General features: G+C 45.9%; 1 protein-coding gene across 1 annotated transcript; it reads left to right on the top strand.

The window, feature by feature from the left end:
* The first annotated feature begins 357 nt into the window (after positions 1–357).
* On the top strand, positions 358–16,132 carry LOC107204082 (transmembrane protein 182-like). Its single transcript, XM_015626887.1, has 5 exons — positions 358–609; positions 3,139–3,256; positions 5,212–5,310; positions 7,842–7,979; positions 14,699–16,132. Exons 1-5 carry the CDS (start codon positions 457–459, stop codon positions 14,926–14,928), a joined length of 738 nt encoding a protein of 245 aa, XP_015482373.1. The 5' UTR covers positions 358–456; the 3' UTR covers positions 14,929–16,132.
* The last annotated feature ends 2,067 nt before the right edge of the window (positions 16,133–18,199 follow it).

The raw sequence follows: 18,199 nt of genomic DNA, 5'->3' as shown, positions 1-18,199 counted from the left end.
ACATGGTGAGAGGTGTCACCACAGTGGCTGAGGACACCACGGGCTCCACAGTGTGGGGAAGACCTCTGGGTCCAGCTCTGCTCGTGTGTGCAGGGAGGGATGGGAATAACTCCCTGGTGTCCCAGGAATTCTGCACTCGTGACTCAGAGCCGTGTCCTGAGGGCTCTGGGCTCGGCTCCTCCCGGAGCAGCAGCCGTGTGTCCCCTTGGATGGCTCCTGCTCTGCCTCAGTAGCTGTTTGTCATGATCCTTAATGCCACAGCTGCTTGCTTACGCCAGGTCATCTGCTTTTATTAGTCCTGCCCCACCACCCACTGAAACTCACACCAGCCAGGAGATTATTATCCACATCCAAAAATAGCATTTCTCTGGCCCTGCTCTCCCAGAGACCCGGGAAACTCGGGGGTTTTCCTCCTTTTCTGATTTCCAGTTGTGCTGGTTTCCCCCCTGCTGCCCCATGAAGGCCGGAGCAGCCGCCCTGGCAGCCGGGATCCTCGGAGGCATCGGGGTGCTGCTCTTCCTCATCGCCTTTGGGACGGATTATTGGCTTCTGGCCACGGACACCTGTGGGGTCTTCGACCATGGGAACAGCACTCTGAGCACCAGGGGGGTGAGCTCTGCAATCTTGTGCTTTGAAAGAACTTACCTAAATAATTTCAGATCTAAAAATTTGAAATCTGTGATAATATTTATGCTCAGTGAAAGTGACCAGCCTGAGGCAAAACTTTAAATTCTTTAAAATCTAACCCTGCTTTTCCATAATATTGAGCATTTTGACTGGAGTAAATTGTGTCTAGGAAACATGAAGACGGCACCTCTGTAATCTGGCAGATATGAACATTAGAGAATGAAAGGCAAAAATGTAAGAGCTTTAGTTGTTGACAGCATTTCCCTCTAAAGACAAAAGATATGTCCTGATATTTGCCATTAAAAGATTTCTCTCTCTGTAAGTTTCTTCATTTAAAACTAGTTCATGTTTAAAATTGTGGGGCTTGGCAATCACTTCCATCTGAAGTGATACAGCTGCAGCACAGACACCAAACAAAAGTGAACATCAGACACAGAGCAGACGGGTTCCTGCCCATCCCACCAGTGGCCTGGATATCCTCAGAGTAAGATTTATATAGGATTTTAGTTAGCAGGAAATGTAATTTTCAAGGGACAGCTTGATATTTTAGTGCTAAGGGCTGGTGTCGCTCGTTTTTGGATCCCCCAAGCTGGATTTTCGCTGCACTTGCTGTTGTCTAACTCTTCAATGAAATAACAACCAGATCAGTTCCTCGAGCCACCCACTCCCCCGAAATGTTTTTGTGCCAATCAATGTGTGGTTTCCATTACAAAATGACAGGAAGATCCTTGTTGTGTGCAGACTTTTTCGTACTTCAAAGTTCAATCCAATTAGGTTTGATTTTTTTCCTGGTGCGGTGAGTCACCCTGGGTAAGCATCATGATGCCAGCAAGAAATATTTTTCTTTCATTTCAGAATCCCATAATCAAATGTAGGGCACTGTTTGCTTGAGTCATGGTTCCAAATGACTTTCCCAACTTAAAAAAAACCCAAAAAATTATGATGGAAAAAAATGCCTGGAGAAGTGAAACAGAAGACAAGGTCTTTAGTTTCACACAGCTCAGTAAAGCCTGGGGATGGCAGAGACAGAGAAGTGCCACTTGTTTTTCGTGCACTTGGGAAGTGACAGTGTTAATTGTTTTGCATTTTGGTTGTTTTTGAAAGTGGAGAGAGCAAAGATGATGCACTGCACAACACGAATAAGCATCTCAAACATTTCAGAGACGCTCTTGGCCAAGTGTTGGGGAGCCTGATGCTGAGGCAGTGACTTCAAAAGCACCAGGCAGAAATAGGAACCGCTCTTACTCTTCCCTCTGAGCTATTTTATTTCTATTTCAGACACTGTTTCTATTATTTCTATTTCTGTTACTGGTTGTGGATAACAGGCTCGGTTTTTACCTTCTCTGCCCTTTCTTAAACTGTCAAATACTGTCCCTTACAGATAAGGATGGGCTGAGTATCTGGAAAACTCAGTGAAATGTGCTGTGGATGCACCAAGTCAGTGCCACCAGCTGAGGAAGTTTCAGGGCTGAATGTTCCCCTTGTCATAGTCAGGATTTTATCCTGAAAGTCAAAGGAGAATCTGGGCAGAGCTCTGGAAGCTGCTATAATGTGATGCATAAATGCATTGAGGTGAGGGAAGCAGATCCCTGGGGAAACCTTAGAGCCCCTTCCAGTGCCTGAAGGGGCTCCAGGAGAGCTGGAGAGGGACTGGGGACAAGGGATGGAGTGACAGGACAAGGGGGGGATGGCTTCCCACTGCCAGAGGGATATTGGGGAGAAATTCTTCCCTGCAAGGCCCTGGCCCAGGGTGTCCAGAGAAGCTGTGGCTGCCCCTGGATCCCTGGAAGTGCCCAAGGACAGGTTGGATGGGGCTTGGAGCAGCCTGGAATAGGGGAAGGTGTCTCTGCCCATGGCAGGGGTGGCACTGGATGGGCTTTGAGGTCCTTTCCAACCCAAACTTTTTAATCTGTGACAGGATAAGTACCTCTAGCACCTCCCTGTTGTGTCTCTTCTCCTTTGTGGTTCACAGGGCAGATTCTTTTATGGACATTCCTCATCCATCATAAAACATAATTTTGTCACAGTCTCCTTTGTCAAACTGTGTGAGGAAGATAAAACTGGTTTTGAGATAATTTTAATAAATCCTTTGGTAAATCTTCCATGACTAAAGTTTGCAATATCCTCCCTTCTGGAAAGACCAAAACCTTGTGCTCACAGGTCTGGTTTGGGGGTTGGAGGAAGGTGTTTGAGGAGTAGGGCACACCCAGAAGGCCCAGCTCCCTGAAATTCCCATCCAGCTCTGGTCAGCAGGGGTTGAAGGACAGGAGAAAAGGCAGCAAATGGTTTGTGCAGGTTCTCAGGACAATTTGTTAACAGAACATTTCGTAGCTGTGACACAGCAGAAAGTCAAGGACAGCAGCTCCTCCGTGTTCCCCAATCCCTCCAAAGTGGACTCAAAAAACAAATGAAAACCCCATAAAAAATGAAATCAATGTCTGTCTAAGCAAAGCAGACACTCTTTGTACCATGATCTTCCTTGTTTCAACCTCGGCTTTCATTGCTCCCCAGGCTGAGACTCCAACAGAGGCTGGGAAGGAGATCCTCACTTTCCACCACGAGGGTTTCTTCTGGCGGTGCTGGTTCTTTGGCGAGGGCCACCCCGAGACCATCTGGACCTTCTGGTACAGTGAGTACAACGCCACCACTCCGTATCCACAGCATTCCCTCACAGGTTAATGGGAAACAAACACAGGAAGTGCTCCCAGGGATGTGGAGATGGTTTTAATTTAATTTTTGTCATTCTCATCTTCTGTCAAAAGCAAATCTGGCTCACTCATTTTGTCCCCTTTCTGTGCTCATTTTTTGGCTTGGATTTTGCTCTCAGAGGGCTGTGCACAGAACTGTTGCAACCTCTTGAGGCCATTTAATTTATCACCTACAAAGTTATGTGAAGTGGTGGCTTCCACCAGCAAGGAGAACTCTTCCTTCCTCCCCCTTCCCTCCCAATACCTCTTGATATTCGTGTTTGGCAAAGTTCTGTAAATGTGAGCCCATGCCCTTCCTTGAATCACTCTTCTGTCCCTGTTTTCTGCCTTCCAGGTGCTCAGAATTCCCAGCTCCCACTGATTTCAGCACTGGGAAGGTTGGAACTGCGTGTTCATGGTGTCCCTGGGAGCTCAGGACCAGCGGTGCACCACAAAAAGCCGTTTTATTTTAAGATCTCGCCTTTTTTACTTTTCAAGATCACTGGAATTACACTTGAGAATAAACAGAGAGGGATGCAAAATCCTTTATTTTTTTTGAAAAACGCATTCATTCTTTAAAAAACAAATTGAAGGAAAGGGTGAAACCTGTTCTGTGACACTGGATGGTGCCAACCTGGTGGCCCTTGTGCAGTGAAGGGTTGGCCCAGTCACCCAGCTGCTCCCACCAGGGATAGGAAAGGAATAGGAAAGGCCCCTCCTCCTGGGGACCCAGCTCTACAGTAGGATTTGGGATAAAACACCCCCAGTTAAAAATAAGTTAAATATTAAATAATATTTAAATAATTTCTGCAAAGGCTTTAAACACCACAAGAACCTTGGCCCAGTGCCCGCCGAGGCCTCGATGGAAGATGTTCCTGTGGTTGTGGAGCAGCACAATCACCTCAGAGGGCACTTCCCTGCAAATAATGCAGGTTCCTACACTAAATTTACTCTGCAGTGATTAAAATTTCAAATGACTTCGCTGTCCCCCAGCCCCTGACCTGTTTCCTGTAAAACCTTGCAGGAATACTTCCCGCCACCGTTCAACTGAACAATGGGAGGTTTTTCACACGGGAAATTTGTGATAAAAAAGGACAGGCTCGAGACAGGGAGTTTGCTACTGAATTACATTATATGGAAATACATAATATAATTTTACCTGAAGTAAAATGAGTCACTCTGATAACTGGCAAATTTTTTTTTTCTACTTCTTTAGGTATTTATTATAATAGGATTGATCATGGCAAATTAATTTGCTGCTCTTGTGGATGTAATAATTAATTCAATAGGTATTCCATAGTCAATTTAGCATGAACTAATGTCCACCTATTATAAAGTGCTCCTTTGAGCTGGGGAACATATTTAAATAAGTGGCCAACCATTAATTAATTCATTTAACATTCATTCTATTACTGTTAATCATGATAAGCCTCAGTGGTATTAATATTGATGGGGCATTTCTATTCTAATTGTGCTTTTCCTTCTCACCAGCTGGAGGTCTTGGAAGTATCTTGTTCTGGTACCCAAATATTTTGACCCTTCCAGGTGGTCAGGCACATTTTCTGGAGGAAAACAGCAATGAGAATATTGACACTGACTTCAGTTGTTCCATCTTTCATGATTTTTGTCCACCTCAGACTCAGGTTATGAAGATGAGAAGATGTGCAAGAAGCAGTCTCAGAGCCTCTGATATCTCCCCTCTTTCATAATTCTCATTCCTTTTTTTTTCCTCTCTAGCCAATATTTGTTATCTTTTTTACCTCTCCAGCCTTCTGATTTCACTGAGGGTTTTGCAGGTTTTGCACAGCAGCACATCACTGTCTCAGTACTGTAACTGATTCTGCAGGAAATAAAAGCAAACAGGGATTTAATTCTTCTTTCCCTTCATCTCTTCCAGCCAGCCAAGCACACCCCAAGTTCTGCATGCACGGCTACCTCTTCCCCATGCCCATTGCTGTGGGACCTTTCCCCCACCCCTCCTATGACACAACTGCAGGTGAGTTCCTCTCCTTCTCCCCCAGCAGCTCCTTTTCCACGGGATCAGGCAGAGATTTGGGATGTGTGGCAGTGCTGTGCTCCTCCTGCTGTAAATTCACACAGCCAAGCACGGCTGAGACCTTTGGAGAGCTCCTTCACCAGCCAGTCCTGCTTGGTTGGCTGCCCCAAGCACAGAGGTTCTCCTGTCTTTTCTCTCCTCCAGCTGGGATGGGCTGTGCTCCCTCCCACGGGTGTTCAGCACTGACTCCTGTGAGCAAGGCAGGAGGATAAATCCATTCTCTCCCATCTCCTCACTCATTGGGAAGAGCTGGAGCCCTAACCCAAACCCAGCCCAGGTGCTGACTTGGTCCCAGAGTCTGGTTTCCCTGGATAGCTCAGGTGTCCATTTGTTGCAAGACAAAATAAACAAGCACTGGAAAATCGGTTAAACACCAAATTGTTAGAAAATCCACACAAGTGAGTGCCTTATTTTTAAAGCACTGAATACTACGCAGTTGGAGAGCTCCCTTTCAACCGAGTCCCTTTTTATTTATGTTTCTCTATATTTTCCAAGTTCTTTAATGAATCAGCTGCTGTTAGGAATTTTAATTTGCTAAATTGGTGGCAGCAGTTAGAATTAATTCAATGATCTTTTTTGAAATGAATTGATTTCTTTAAATAGTGTGCATCAGTCTGCCTTGCCTCCGGGGATGCAGGGCAGACGTTCTGCACAAACAAACATCTTGACCTTTTCCTTAGCCTTTAGTAGTACCTTTTTTTAGTTTCTTTTTTTTTTTTTTTTTTTCCCTACGAGAAATTAATTTATATAAAAAAAAATATTGTCAGTAGGAGCATGTGAGGGAGATCAGCTCGTTTCTTTGGCTGTGCTGTGCAGAATTCCTGCCCCGGGGAACGCTCAGCGGTGTCAAATGGATACGAGGGACCTGTGGAGGGAGGAGGAGGAGGAGGAGGAGGAGCTGGTGCAGGATGTGCAGCAAACACGGGACAAAACAAAGTGCGGGATAAGCACTGGGATTGTTCCTGCTTGGGAGAGACGGGCACAGCGTCCAGGTTCTGAATGATCCTGCTGATAAACACTATTTTTTCCGTCCTAAATAAAGGGCGCTGGAGGCGTCTGTCCCTGCCTGTCAGCCCGGCTGGGAAACCCTCCCCAGCTGCCTCCCAAATGTGTCCCCCGGGGCAGCCCCGGGAATATCTCGATTTTCTCAGAGGTCTTTTCCGACCTTGATGGTTCTGTGAGGGTGCCGGGGAGGGGGGGCCACCCTCTCCCTGCCTGTCCCCATCACCTCTGGGGACGTGGGGGTAGCTCAGCCTCCACATTTTGGGCAGGGGGAGCTCCCAATCCTCTGCAAAGCCCTCGGGGGGAGCAGCCACTCCTGTCCCGAACACCCTTTTCTTCATAACCAGTCCGTCCTCATTTGCAAACGCTGACAAAACAGGAGGCTGTCCAAGGAGAGGGGTCCTCCAGCTGTTACCTGCTCCAGAGATAATTCTGCCTTATCTGCATCCTCTTAGACTCCCTGAGAGAAACGGGTGACGGGAGGTTAAACATGAAAATGAATTCTGTGGTTTTGGAGAGTTCAAGATACTTATCTCTCCCTAAGTGGCTCTCCTGACAAAATGGTTTCAAATGAGGAAAACGCATCTTCTCTGTATCATTTTTCTTTCAAGTGTGAATCATTTCAGCACTACCCACTTGCTCGTGCTCTGCTTAAATGGAACTGGAGCTTCTGGAAAGCAGCTGGCAGGGCAAGATGTGGTGGTCCAAGGGATAAATCAGGGGATGGGGAGCAGGGTATCAGAGGGTCTCTGGTGGAAGACCTTTTGGATAAGGTTTATGGCAGTATCCCACTTGGCTGCTGGGAGATTTAAATTAGTGGGCTGCATCCCATCCTGTTCTGTCTGGTGGGATGTGATGGAGCGAGCCTGCTCAGCTCTGCCTGGGGTTTTTGTATGAAGTCACAGCCAAACCCCCAAATTCCCTGGATGGAGAGGCAGCTGCTCATCTGCCCCTGGACTCAAGCAAGGCCATTGATGGGGGAACTCATGAGCTCCTGTTCTCCCTGCAGTCCTGCTAGCAAACACTGTTTTTATTTTAAACCAGGACCCTGGCCCCTTCCCGAAGTGTTAATTAAAGTGGAACAAAGCTGTAGTCTGAATCCACCTCTCCATATTTTTCAATATTCTTTCCTTTCTTGCCAAATTTTTCCAACCTCCCCCGGCACAGCTAAGAGCAGTGTCCTTTCCTCCCACCCCTTTTTTTTGTGTGCTTCCCTGGCAAACCTTCCCAGCCCTTTGGCCTCATTCCAGTCCCATCCTGTAGGGCATGACATTCCCCCTGAACCCGTGGCTGTTCCAGGTGCCCTGGCAAAGCCGGAGCCTCAGCTCTGCCTGACACAGTGGCGTCACAGGTTGTTGTTTTCACTGCTGCTAAACCAGGAGTTAAACATGGCATCATGAAGAAAAAGATTTCTGAGGTAGAAGGAAGCCTGTTTCCCTCTCCTTTCACTGACTTTGCTCCTGTTGCAGTGTACAGAGGTTTTTGGACGGCGTTCATCCTGCTGGCCGTGGCCGCCGGGCTGGTGGGGGGGCTCCTGCTGGTGTGTGGGGTCCCCTTCTCCAGCCCCCACTCCTACAAAGTTGGGGGAGGATTCCTGCTGCTCTCAGGTGAGGGGACATGGCTGGGGCAGGGTGGCTTTGGGATGGGGGCAGGGGGGGATGGAGTGCTGCCGTGGGAGATGGGGCTCTGGTGGGAGCAGCAAATGATTTCCCTCTTCCCCACTGGAATTAAACCCCTGGGAGCTCTGACCAACCTGGTCCAGTGGAAGGTGGCCCTGGCCCTGGCCCCTTCCTACCCAAGCCATTCTGTGATTCTGTGCTCAGACAGGCTTTAGCAAGATAGTTCTTAGTCCTAGCAAGGCTGAGATTTTTGAAAATCACTTTGTTTTTACTATTTCTCTGTGCAATCCTTTTATTTCAGTAAAGCCTGCAGGTGTGTTAAGCCTGGGCAGCGTCAGCCCCGCTCAATTCCCCAAAGTCAGGCTTTGCATTTGGGCTGCTCCTGCCTCTGCTGTTAGCTTTGATAGAGCTGGAAACCCACAGAGTGATGAAAGGCAAACCCCATGATCCAAAATGGGAGGGCTGGCTTAAGGAGACCTGAAAAGATGAAACGATGGCACTGCAGGAAAATGAATTAAAAATAGGCATTTATTCATTTTTCCCACTGCTGTTACCAATGATTCCACTGAATTATCACTTGGGCTCTTTCCTTTTCTGTATTTGAGAGGAATAACTGGCTTCAATAGTAGAAATACTTGATTTATACCAGTGACTCAAACTCAGAAAAAAGCTCTTTTATGACTCAAGCAGCCACAGGCTAGAGCTCAGTTGAGCTGCGCCAAGTGAAGAACTTGGTAATGAAATCAGGCCTTTCTCTGAAAAACCACTGCTTAATTGCAGATCCTTCACCAGCTCCTGCTGCCTCATGCCTGGCATAAAGCACATGAGACACCGTCTTTGCTCTCAGTTTATGCTTTAAGTGAGCCCAATTTAGGAGGGGCTGAAAACATTAATGAAAATATTTAACAAGAAAGGTCCTGACATTGACCCCAGCTGCCACATCTATACAACTTTTAGATTTCTCCAAGGATGGTCATTCTACCCCTGTCCTAGGCAGCCTGTGACAGAGATGGACAATGAAGAAATTCCTGCTGATTTCCAGCCTGAACCTCCCCATTCCCTCTCCTCCTGTCCCTGTTCCCTGGGAGCAGAGCCCGATCCCCTGGCTGTCCCCTCCTGGCAGGGACTTGTGCAGAGCCAGGAGGTCCGTCCTGAGCCTCCTTTTCTCCAGGCTGAGCCCTTTTCCCAGCTCCCTCAGGAATTCTCCAGCCCCTTCCCAGCTCCTCAGGAATTCTCCAGCCCCTTCCCAGCTCCATTCCCTTCCCTGGACACGTTCCAGCCCCTCAAAATCCCTCTTGTCCTGAGGGGCCCCAAGGTGCCCCAGCAGTGCCCTCATCCCCCTGGACACCATTCCTGGTCCAAGCCTGGTGTTATTGGCCTCTTGCCCACCTGGGCACCCCTGGGCTCATGTCCAGCTGCTGTCACCAGCACCCCCTGGGCCTTTTCCACAAACACATTCCCAGCCACACTGCTCCAAACCTGTCGTTTTCCATGGGGCTGTTGTGATCCCATAATGGATAATAATCCAAGGGCTGTACCAGGGCCCTTTGTCTTCCCATCTGTAGTCCAGGCTCCCAGGAGGCAGCAGATGTCCCTGAGGAGTGTGTCCAGCCTGCACATTGGGCAGAAATATCGCAGAAAAGGATGTCGAGTAATACTCAACTCTCTTCATTTTTTTTTTTTTTCTCATTGTTTTTCCACTTTATTTGACTACTCCTTGATTAAAAGGCTGAGGCTTCGAATGTGACACTTTTTAGAAGAGCTGATTATGCATCACATAAACCTCTTGGCATTAGACAAAGATGCTGCTGTTAAAATTGAAGTTTGTATTAATGCAGCTTCAATCTGAACAGCAATCATTGTTATTAACAGTCATTCGGGGGAACGAGTTCAGCTGGAAGACACTTCCTACTATATTTCCCATTCAAATGATAGCAGAAGGATTCAATGTGTTTTTCAGCAAAGTTTCCTTAGTGTTTCAACTGATGCCTTTATTCAGCAGGGCTTATGCTGATCTCAGACCTCTGGATCCTGCTTGGCCCTGGCTTCTGGATGGATTTGGGTTGCATCCCTCCATGGTTATTTTGTCGTTATCCCTTCTAAAAATATTTTGCATAATTGCACTGAGCAGTAGGAACAATGGATTTAACACAGCCTCAAGTCCCCAGCCACCCCTTTCCTTTGGATAGCGGGATGTGCAGGGATGATGCAGGAGAAAGCGCCTCTTGTCTTCTAATCATGGCCTGCAGGTCAGTTTTAATTAACCTCCCTTGCAGAAAGGATCTCTCCTTGAGGAAGTGTGAAAAAGCTGGCAGTCTGCAGAGTGGGAATGTGGTCTGGCAGTCGGAGTGGGAGATGGAGCACCAGAACCACGGGATGTCCCGGCCTCACAGGGAGCCCTTCACCAGCAGCTTTGTTCTGCTCACCAGCTCCCTACTTTTGGGAGAAGTTGTGGTTATTCATTGTTAAACGACGTCACTTTTTCCACCAAAAGACTGGAAATGCATTCCCAGACGTTTATGGACATCCAGCCTGGTACAAGTCTTGAGGAGGGTTGTGTGTCCATCTGTTGCTGGGGAAATCCAGCCCGGAAGGGTGAGGATTGTTATGGATCCCTTTGGATTTCCCTCAGAGATACTTTTTATTTACTGAACATTCCAGAGGGCAAATCTGCCTGTGCCAGCTCCCGTAACCAATGGCCCACTCTGGGAGGTGTTTCAGAGAGCCCTTCCAAAGCATTGGATCCATTTCTCTGGATTTCCTCCAGTGGGTGACTCTGGAGAGAGCTGGAGCCCATCTGACATTTCCTGGTGCTGCCTTTGCACATCCACAGCCCCAGCTGAGCAGTTTTCCCTGCCAGCTCTCCCAAAAGCACCTGGAATACGTGAGCCAGGAGCCAGTGTGCTGCTTTCCTCCCAGCACTTGCCATCTCGGAATGAGCTTCAGCGCTTCCAAGCGGTGGCAGATCCTGCCTGGTGCCTGATTGTCCCTTTGTTTCAGTAGTCAGAGGCTGGTTAATTGTCACTACAGTGTCACCAAGAGGTCTGGATGAGCCCTGTGCTGCAGCTTCTGGAAGCTCTGAGACAACTTTGCTTGTGGTCCTTCAATTTTCCTACCTTGTGCTCCTCAGTTTTCTTTTCCTTTGGGTATTTTAGAGACTAAACTTAGAAGTGCAGCACTGGCACTGTTGCCCAAAGAGGCTGTGGATGCCCCATCCCTGGAAGTGTTCCAGGCCAGGTTGGATGGAGCTTGGAGCGACCTGGGGTGATGGGTCACATCCCTGCCCATGGCAGGACCAACCTGTTCCTCAGCATGACCCAACAACATGGAAAAAAGGCCCGATTTCCCAATCCTGTGAGCTAAAGTGCTGGATTTTTTGCTGATATTCTGCTTCCCAAATGGAGCAGCTCCATTTTGGCAGTCTCAGGCTCCCCACGTGCAGTGAAGGCTGACAGTTATGGAAGGGCAGCTGGAGGTCACCCCTCCATTTCATCGTTATTAACATCCCTAAGAGGCAACGAGTGAGAGAGGAGAACGAGTCAAAGTTCATTATTCTCCTAATTAGCAGATTACACAGAAGTTCAGTAGCTTCCCCAGAATAAGAGTTAAAGATTGAGTTCACTCACCTGTCCCCACAATTAGCAGCTATAAAGGTGTCACAAGGAAATAAAGTGAGAGAAAGGAAAAGCTCTACTTCAATTTGCCCACATGGAAGACACAGCTCCGCTGGGAGAGGGGGATGGAGCTCCAGGCTCCTGGATCTGCAGCTCACAAAGGAGACAGATTTAATACCTCACTGCAATTTTCTGGCAATTAGCCCCACCCCAGAAGATGCCACTGACCTCATCAGCCTGGAGATGGAGTTTCGCAGTTAATTTTTCCCAGTACCATCCTAGTGGCAAAAGGGAGAAAGAGGCAAGGAAAGGGATCACTCGGGTAATTTTCCAGTGGAGAAAGCACAGGGATGCTGAGAGGAGCATGGGGATGAGGTTTGATGAGGTCTTTACTTACCCAAGCCCAACACACACCCTGTGTCTTGTGTGTGGGTGCCAATGCCAGCGTCATGTTTAGGACAGAAAACTACATTTTTTCAGTTTTTCATTTTTCTGCCCAAAGCAGGAAGGAATCTGCATCTCTAGACCCAAAGCTGACAGGAAACAAAGATGATTTTCTGCTGTGTCCAACACTAAAAGCCCCAGAAAGGAGGGGGTAATGTAAAACATGTTCAACAGATGAAAAATCCCAAATTCAACAGCGTTTTAAAACAAAAATGCCAAACACTTTGGTAACAGGGGAGTGAAGTATCCTGATTTTCTGATGATGAAGAGGCTGCTGATGGCTGTAAATGTGACAGATTTCAGGCAGGCTCAGGTACACTTGTGATTGCTCCAAACAGGCATTTCTGGCTGAGCAGATTTCGGTGAGCTCCCTTCCCGAGCTGCACCTGCCTTTCTGATTTTCTCTTCCCACTGAGGACGTGGTGTAAATCCCAGGGATTCTTCATCACTCAGCTGTAATTATTCCAGGGAAGAAGGCTGCTGGATTTACATGCTCTTGTCATTTTCCCAGAGTGTGAAAACATTCTTAATTTAGATGCCATGGCCATGCCATCACCTCCAGTACCTGTTTAATAATAATTCCTTCCATGCCAAGACCTGGAGCTTCTGCTGAGCCCAGAGGAGGGACCAATTCCCATTCCTGACCTCCTCTAGAGGTTGGGCGTGGTTCCACTCACACCTGGGACTTCCCACACCCTCCTCAGTAAGAACTGGAAGGTTTTGATCTGATTACTTAAAAAAATGAGACTTAAGATGTCTAAACTGTCCTGGCAGGAATCAACACAGAATTCCTGGTTATTTAAAGCGAAATTCCAAAGCACTTTTCCATGCCCACGTTCTCTGTCCCACCGGGGCAGCGCTTTCATTTGCGTCTCTTACGGTAGGTATTATAAGTTAATGAAATAGAAATTGATCTTTAAAGGAGCACTTTTCAAGGTTCAGTTGCTATCTAATTAATTTAATTTTAAATTACATCAGTAATAAAGACTTAATTGCCTTCTTATCAATACATTGTATTTTGTAAAGGACATGCGACTATTTGAACACGCCATCGCTTTCTTATAGTAGAATAATTGGTATTTTAAGTGTACAACTATCATAGTAAGTGTAAAATATTTATTTGTGCACTTAATTTCAAGTGGTATCAAAACCTCAATGAACATGCAAATGTTCCAGCAGCTGCTGTTTAACTCCTCGCCTGCCTCTCCAGGAAATACAAGGACTCCTCCACATCAGGGAGAACGGCTGGAATATCACTGTGGGGTGATGTAAAGAATATTTGTATGGCTGCACCAATTTTTGGTTGATAAGATTGCATCTTTTTAGGGCATGGGAGGCAGTTTAGTAAATGTGACAGCTTAGGGTGGGAAACTGCAACTTCTACCTCGTTCCTTGTGAGGACTTTGAAGCCTCTTACCTTCGTGTGAGTCTTATTTTTGTCTCTGAGATGTTTTTATAACCATTATAAACAGAATCACAGTGAAACACAGACCTGTTTTCTCTGACTGAAGATTCACTAACCTCCCTAAGCAGATAAATCAATGTCAAGCTTTACCCCTTTCCTTTCCTTAGCACAGGAGCTGGATTTTGGAGTGTATAAGCTGCCAGGAAGAATAATTAAATACACCACAACTACCTTTGATTTAAAAATGGCAAGGGGAGAAATTAAATCCTGCAGAAGCCACAACACATCCACAGAACTGTGTGGTAACTTGTCAACTAAATTAATTTCGAGCAGTTCACTTCAACCATAAAAATAATATAAGCTGTGATGTATTTCTTTCATATATGTGTGTATGTGTATATCTATATGTTATACAGAAACATTTAAAAATAGCAGCTTCTACCTGTGAAGTAGCAGGATCAGATATTTCTGAACTGCTTTCAGACCTGTCATCACACCATCACTATTTAGCTTTAATAGATGTTGAGTTTAAAATGCACCATAGAAATATATTTTTTTAATGATACACAGTAAGTGAGATTTGGGCCAGTCTAATTTTTGTCATCTGCTTCCAGCCTCATGGCATAAGCTGCTTAATATTCTTGTTATTATTCTGGTATTTAGTAGCCTATCTAAGATTAATATCTCATGGCTGTGTGCCTTTGCCACCCTGTAATGTGTTGGCCCTGCAGGCTCTGCTGGCTCTGGGGGTGGCAGTGCCAGAATTTTGAAATCAGGAGGATTTATCACGGCATCTTTGCATTCCTGGTGGGGATTGGCTATGACACTGCTTGCAAGGGTAGATATAAACCAGGAAGAACTAAGTTCTGGTGTCTCCTCATTAATATGGGAGAAATTAAAAGTGAAAAAAAGTGGAACATCCCAACTTGGAGAGAGGAAGGCAGGACCCTGCTGGGAGCATCAGCCCTGCTCTGGTGGTTTCTCCACAGCCTCATCCTGCTGAAGCAGAGCCTTCAGAAGTGCTGGTGCTCAAAGCCCAAGGTGTCAGAGGGCAGGAACCGATCCCTGTGGTGTGGGGCTCTCCCATGGCGAGCAGCCTCAGCTTCCACAGGAACCCGCAGAGCAACGCCAGGAGCAGCAATCCTGCAACACAAAGCTTTGATGCAGAGCATGGATGATCTTGTCTCACTTTTATTCCTGAGTTTCCTGCACAAACAATAACTCAGTTTTGTCTCTCTTCCCAGGAGGTTTGTTTCTCCTGCTCGTGTTTCTCTTTGTGATGTGGAAGGAGTTTGCAGCTGATTTTCAGAAGTACATCCTCCTGGAGAGGAGCGAGGAGTGCCTGGATGATGTCCCCGTGCACGTCTACTACGGGTGGTCCTTCATGTTCGCCGCCGCCGGGGTGCCCCTGGTGCTGCTCTCTGGACTCCTCTTCTTCCTGGTGGGCAGAGACATTATGGATTCCCTGCAGTAAGACAAATGTGGAGAAGGCTTTGAGAAAATTGGTGATGCTCCTTGTAAAGAAACACACCCAAGTTTTGAGGACTTGATCGTTTTTTGTAGCTCTAATTGTCGGGATAGGTTACACTCGTTGTCATGGGGAAGCAGGGATGGAGAACTGGGCATCCACAGAGTCCCAGGATGGTTTGGGTTGGAAGGGACCTTGAAACCTGTCCTGTTCCTGCCATGGACAGGGACACCTTCCCTTAGCCCAGGCTGCTCCAAGCCCCGTCCAACCTGGCCTTGGACACTTTCAGGGATCCAGGGGCAGCCACAGCTTCTCTGGGCACCCTCACAGCCAGGAATTCCTTCCCAATATCCCATCCATCCCTGCCCTCTGGCAGTGGGAATCCATTGCCCCTTAACCTCCAGCCTTTATTCCCAGCCCCCTCCAGCTCTCCTGGAGCTCCTTCAGGCACTGGAAGGGGCTCTGAGCTCTCCCTGGAGCCTTCTCCAGGTGAGCACCCCCAGCTCCCCCAGCCTGGCTCCAGAGCAGTGGTGTCCAACCACTGCCCATCCCAAAGCAGCCCCAGCTGAACATCCAGCTCCAGCCTTCTTCCACTTTGATATTTCAGCACGTTGGTGGGGTTTGCACCAGGTTTTTCCGCAGCCCAAGGGAAAGCAGCTCTCTGTCAGCAGAGCTCTCCACATCCATATTCAGCAGAGCTGGAGTTTTATAGCATTCCCAGCATCCTGGTTTCTTGTAAAAGGAAATCGAATCTGGCTGCGATGGTGCAAGCAATAATGTCTATTTCTAAAAAGCAATTAAGGATGATTTTTTTTCCTTAGCTGGCTCTAATTGACGTCAAAAGAAAACCATTTTAATGGGATGTCGGGAAACATGAGAAACTTTTTTCTTCCTTAAAATCCCTGATTCTGAAGATACAAATGTGCCTGGACCCAACCTAACCTTCAATAAGGGAATAAACCAATTTCTGTGGCTTGAAACATAACGGGAATTAATTTGTATTTCTTTACAGCGATGCTTTATTCTGCATTTAATATTTTCCCTGGATACAGTTTTGTGGGGATTCCCAATGCAGAAACTGAAAGGTGATCCTGGTTGAGGGAAAAGGAGGGGGGACAACATCATGATATTGTGATATCACTTTGGGTTGTGCCTGTGCCTCATCACTTCTTCAAGTGGCAAATTCTCGCTATAAATTTGTTTTGAATAATTTTTGTCATTACTCTGAATTGAATATTTTCCCTGGACACGGTCTGGGGAAGTTTCTCAACCCAAAAAATGAATAATGGTGGGAGCTGAAGGAAGGGGAGTGGGGACAATAGCGTTGGTATATTTATTGGCTTTGTTTTGGCCCTGTCAGGCAGCTCAGCTGGGACTTTGTTGTATTTTACAGACACCTCAGAAGAATCAGATTTAAAAAGACAAATTATATAACACCTAAATACATTTAAATTCTTGCAGTCACTCAGGTGATTGGCTGACGTGCCAGTGACCCTCTGAAGAGCAATCACCTCCTAATTCTCCTCCAAACTATCCGGATACTGAAATAATTGGTCCTGAATATGCAGAGGTTTGTAAAGACACTTGAGAAATGACAAAGATTTGATCTTGTCTTGTTTTTTGGGCTGGAGCACGGTGCTTTGAAGTAGTTTGCTGGGTCCTTGCTTGCTGAGCTCATTTGCATAAATTTTAAATCAAACTTCTCAAAATGCGCCGTTCTCGTGGATGTCAGAGTTTGTGCTCAACTCACATCTCCCGAGCTTTATGTCACACTATTGACTCAGTGCAGTTAATTAATAATGGAATGTAAATCTCTGCTAGGAAGCGCTGAAGATTGTTGGCAGTGTAAAAATGTTTGTTAATGCTCTTCCTAAAATATTATTCAAGTCTGGCGTTTCTTTCCTTTCGGAGCAAGTTCTAATTATTCTTTTACAAGATTCATGGCATACACAGAGTGAGAAATTGTAATTCCCCCATGTAAAGATTAGTTCTTTCATATGAATAACAGGCTTGGGCTACAGTTCTTAAGTAATATCCACACTGTTTTCCCTTAATAGAAATTTTGCTTGAATAGAATTGGGATGTGCAGGTAAAAACAGGTTTTTCCTGGTGAATGGATGTTTCATGACATTCCCAGGTACACAGAAATTTTAGTGTTTTATTTGTCCATTCTAAACTGTTGTTTTGGTTTTTTTTTCTGGTTCTCCTTGGGTTATTCCTGTTCCCCATCAGTTCTTCAAGGGATAATTTCTCACTATAAATTCCCTTCGAATAATTTTTGTCATTTAATTATCTATTCAGTGTGGAGATGAACACTTATGGTCACAAAGAATAAAAGTATATAATCCAGGAGCAGAAGAGGTCAAGATTTACAGTCACTTGCCTTTCACTGATCCCATAAAACAATCCAAGCATGCAGAAATGATGATCCCATAAGAGACACCAGGGCAGAAGAATGAGAATGCAGCAAGAAATCCATCAGACTTATTGATATCTGTGAAGCTGAGGATCCCTGAAGTTGTGAATATAGAAGTGAGTTTTATATTATAGAATGAAATATTTATTAACTTTCTCCATCTGTTCTTTAAAAAATTTAGTTTAATGTCATCAAGGCATTTATGGAATACATTTAGCTTAATCATGCATTCATGCCTTAGGGAGTAAAGCATCCCTGGAGACTTGCTCTTTCTGGATCAGCTCTAGAACAAGCAATAGTTTAAAATTCCATCATTCTTTGGAAAGAAACCCACATGGCTTTGAATCATTCTTGAACAGAGGGTGTTTTATTTTAAATATCTGGTATTGTGCACATCCAATTGTTGTCTGGTATTGAGCTTTTGGGTAGCCTCATCAAATCCCTGGATCTCCGACAGGTTTGGAAAATCTCTCAATATTAGATATGTATCAAATAGTCACAGCAATAAGAAAGAATGAGATTGTAGAGTTGCATAATTAAAGCAATTAACTCCTTCATTCAAATTCCATGTTTATTGCTAGCACAAGGCCAAACACATCATTTTGGTGCACTAGAAAGTCCAGTTCCTTTGCTCTCAAGTTTCTCGTGGCAAGTATAACTCAAGCAGACAAAATTTGCTGTGAGAGTCATCATTTCTGTAGGAGAAATTTCAAAAAAAAAGAACTCGTGGGCTCAGTGGTAGAGTTGGAAATTGCAGAAACCACGGTCGCTTTCATCTGTTGAATGTGAAGTTTGATGAAAGGATATTATAGAGTAGTGACAAGGACCTAATTCTGATCCAAGTTTTGTCATTATAAATCA

Source organism: Parus major, chromosome 4A, assembly GCF_001522545.3.
Source record: "Parus major isolate Abel chromosome 4A, Parus_major1.1, whole genome shotgun sequence".
NCBI classification, from domain to species: Eukaryota; Metazoa; Chordata; class Aves; order Passeriformes; family Paridae; genus Parus; species Parus major.
Note: the sequence above shows the minus strand (reverse complement) of the source record. Positions and strands in the feature narration are given on the sequence as shown.

What these genes read in the sequence shown, in the direction of transcription:
- LOC107204082 (XM_015626887.1), top strand. Translation starts at nt 457, where the DNA reads ATGAAGGCCGGAGCAGCCGCCCTGGCAGCCGGGATCCTCGGAGGCATC. An exon ending in CTCCTATGACACAACTGCAG is followed by an intron (nt 5,311 to 7,841) that starts GTGAGTTCCTCT and finishes CTCCTGTTGCAG; the next exon opens with TGTACAGAGGTTTTTGGACG. An exon ending in AGGATTCCTGCTGCTCTCAG is followed by an intron (nt 7,980 to 14,698) that starts GTGAGGGGACAT and finishes CTCTCTTCCCAG; the next exon opens with GAGGTTTGTTTCTCCTGCTC.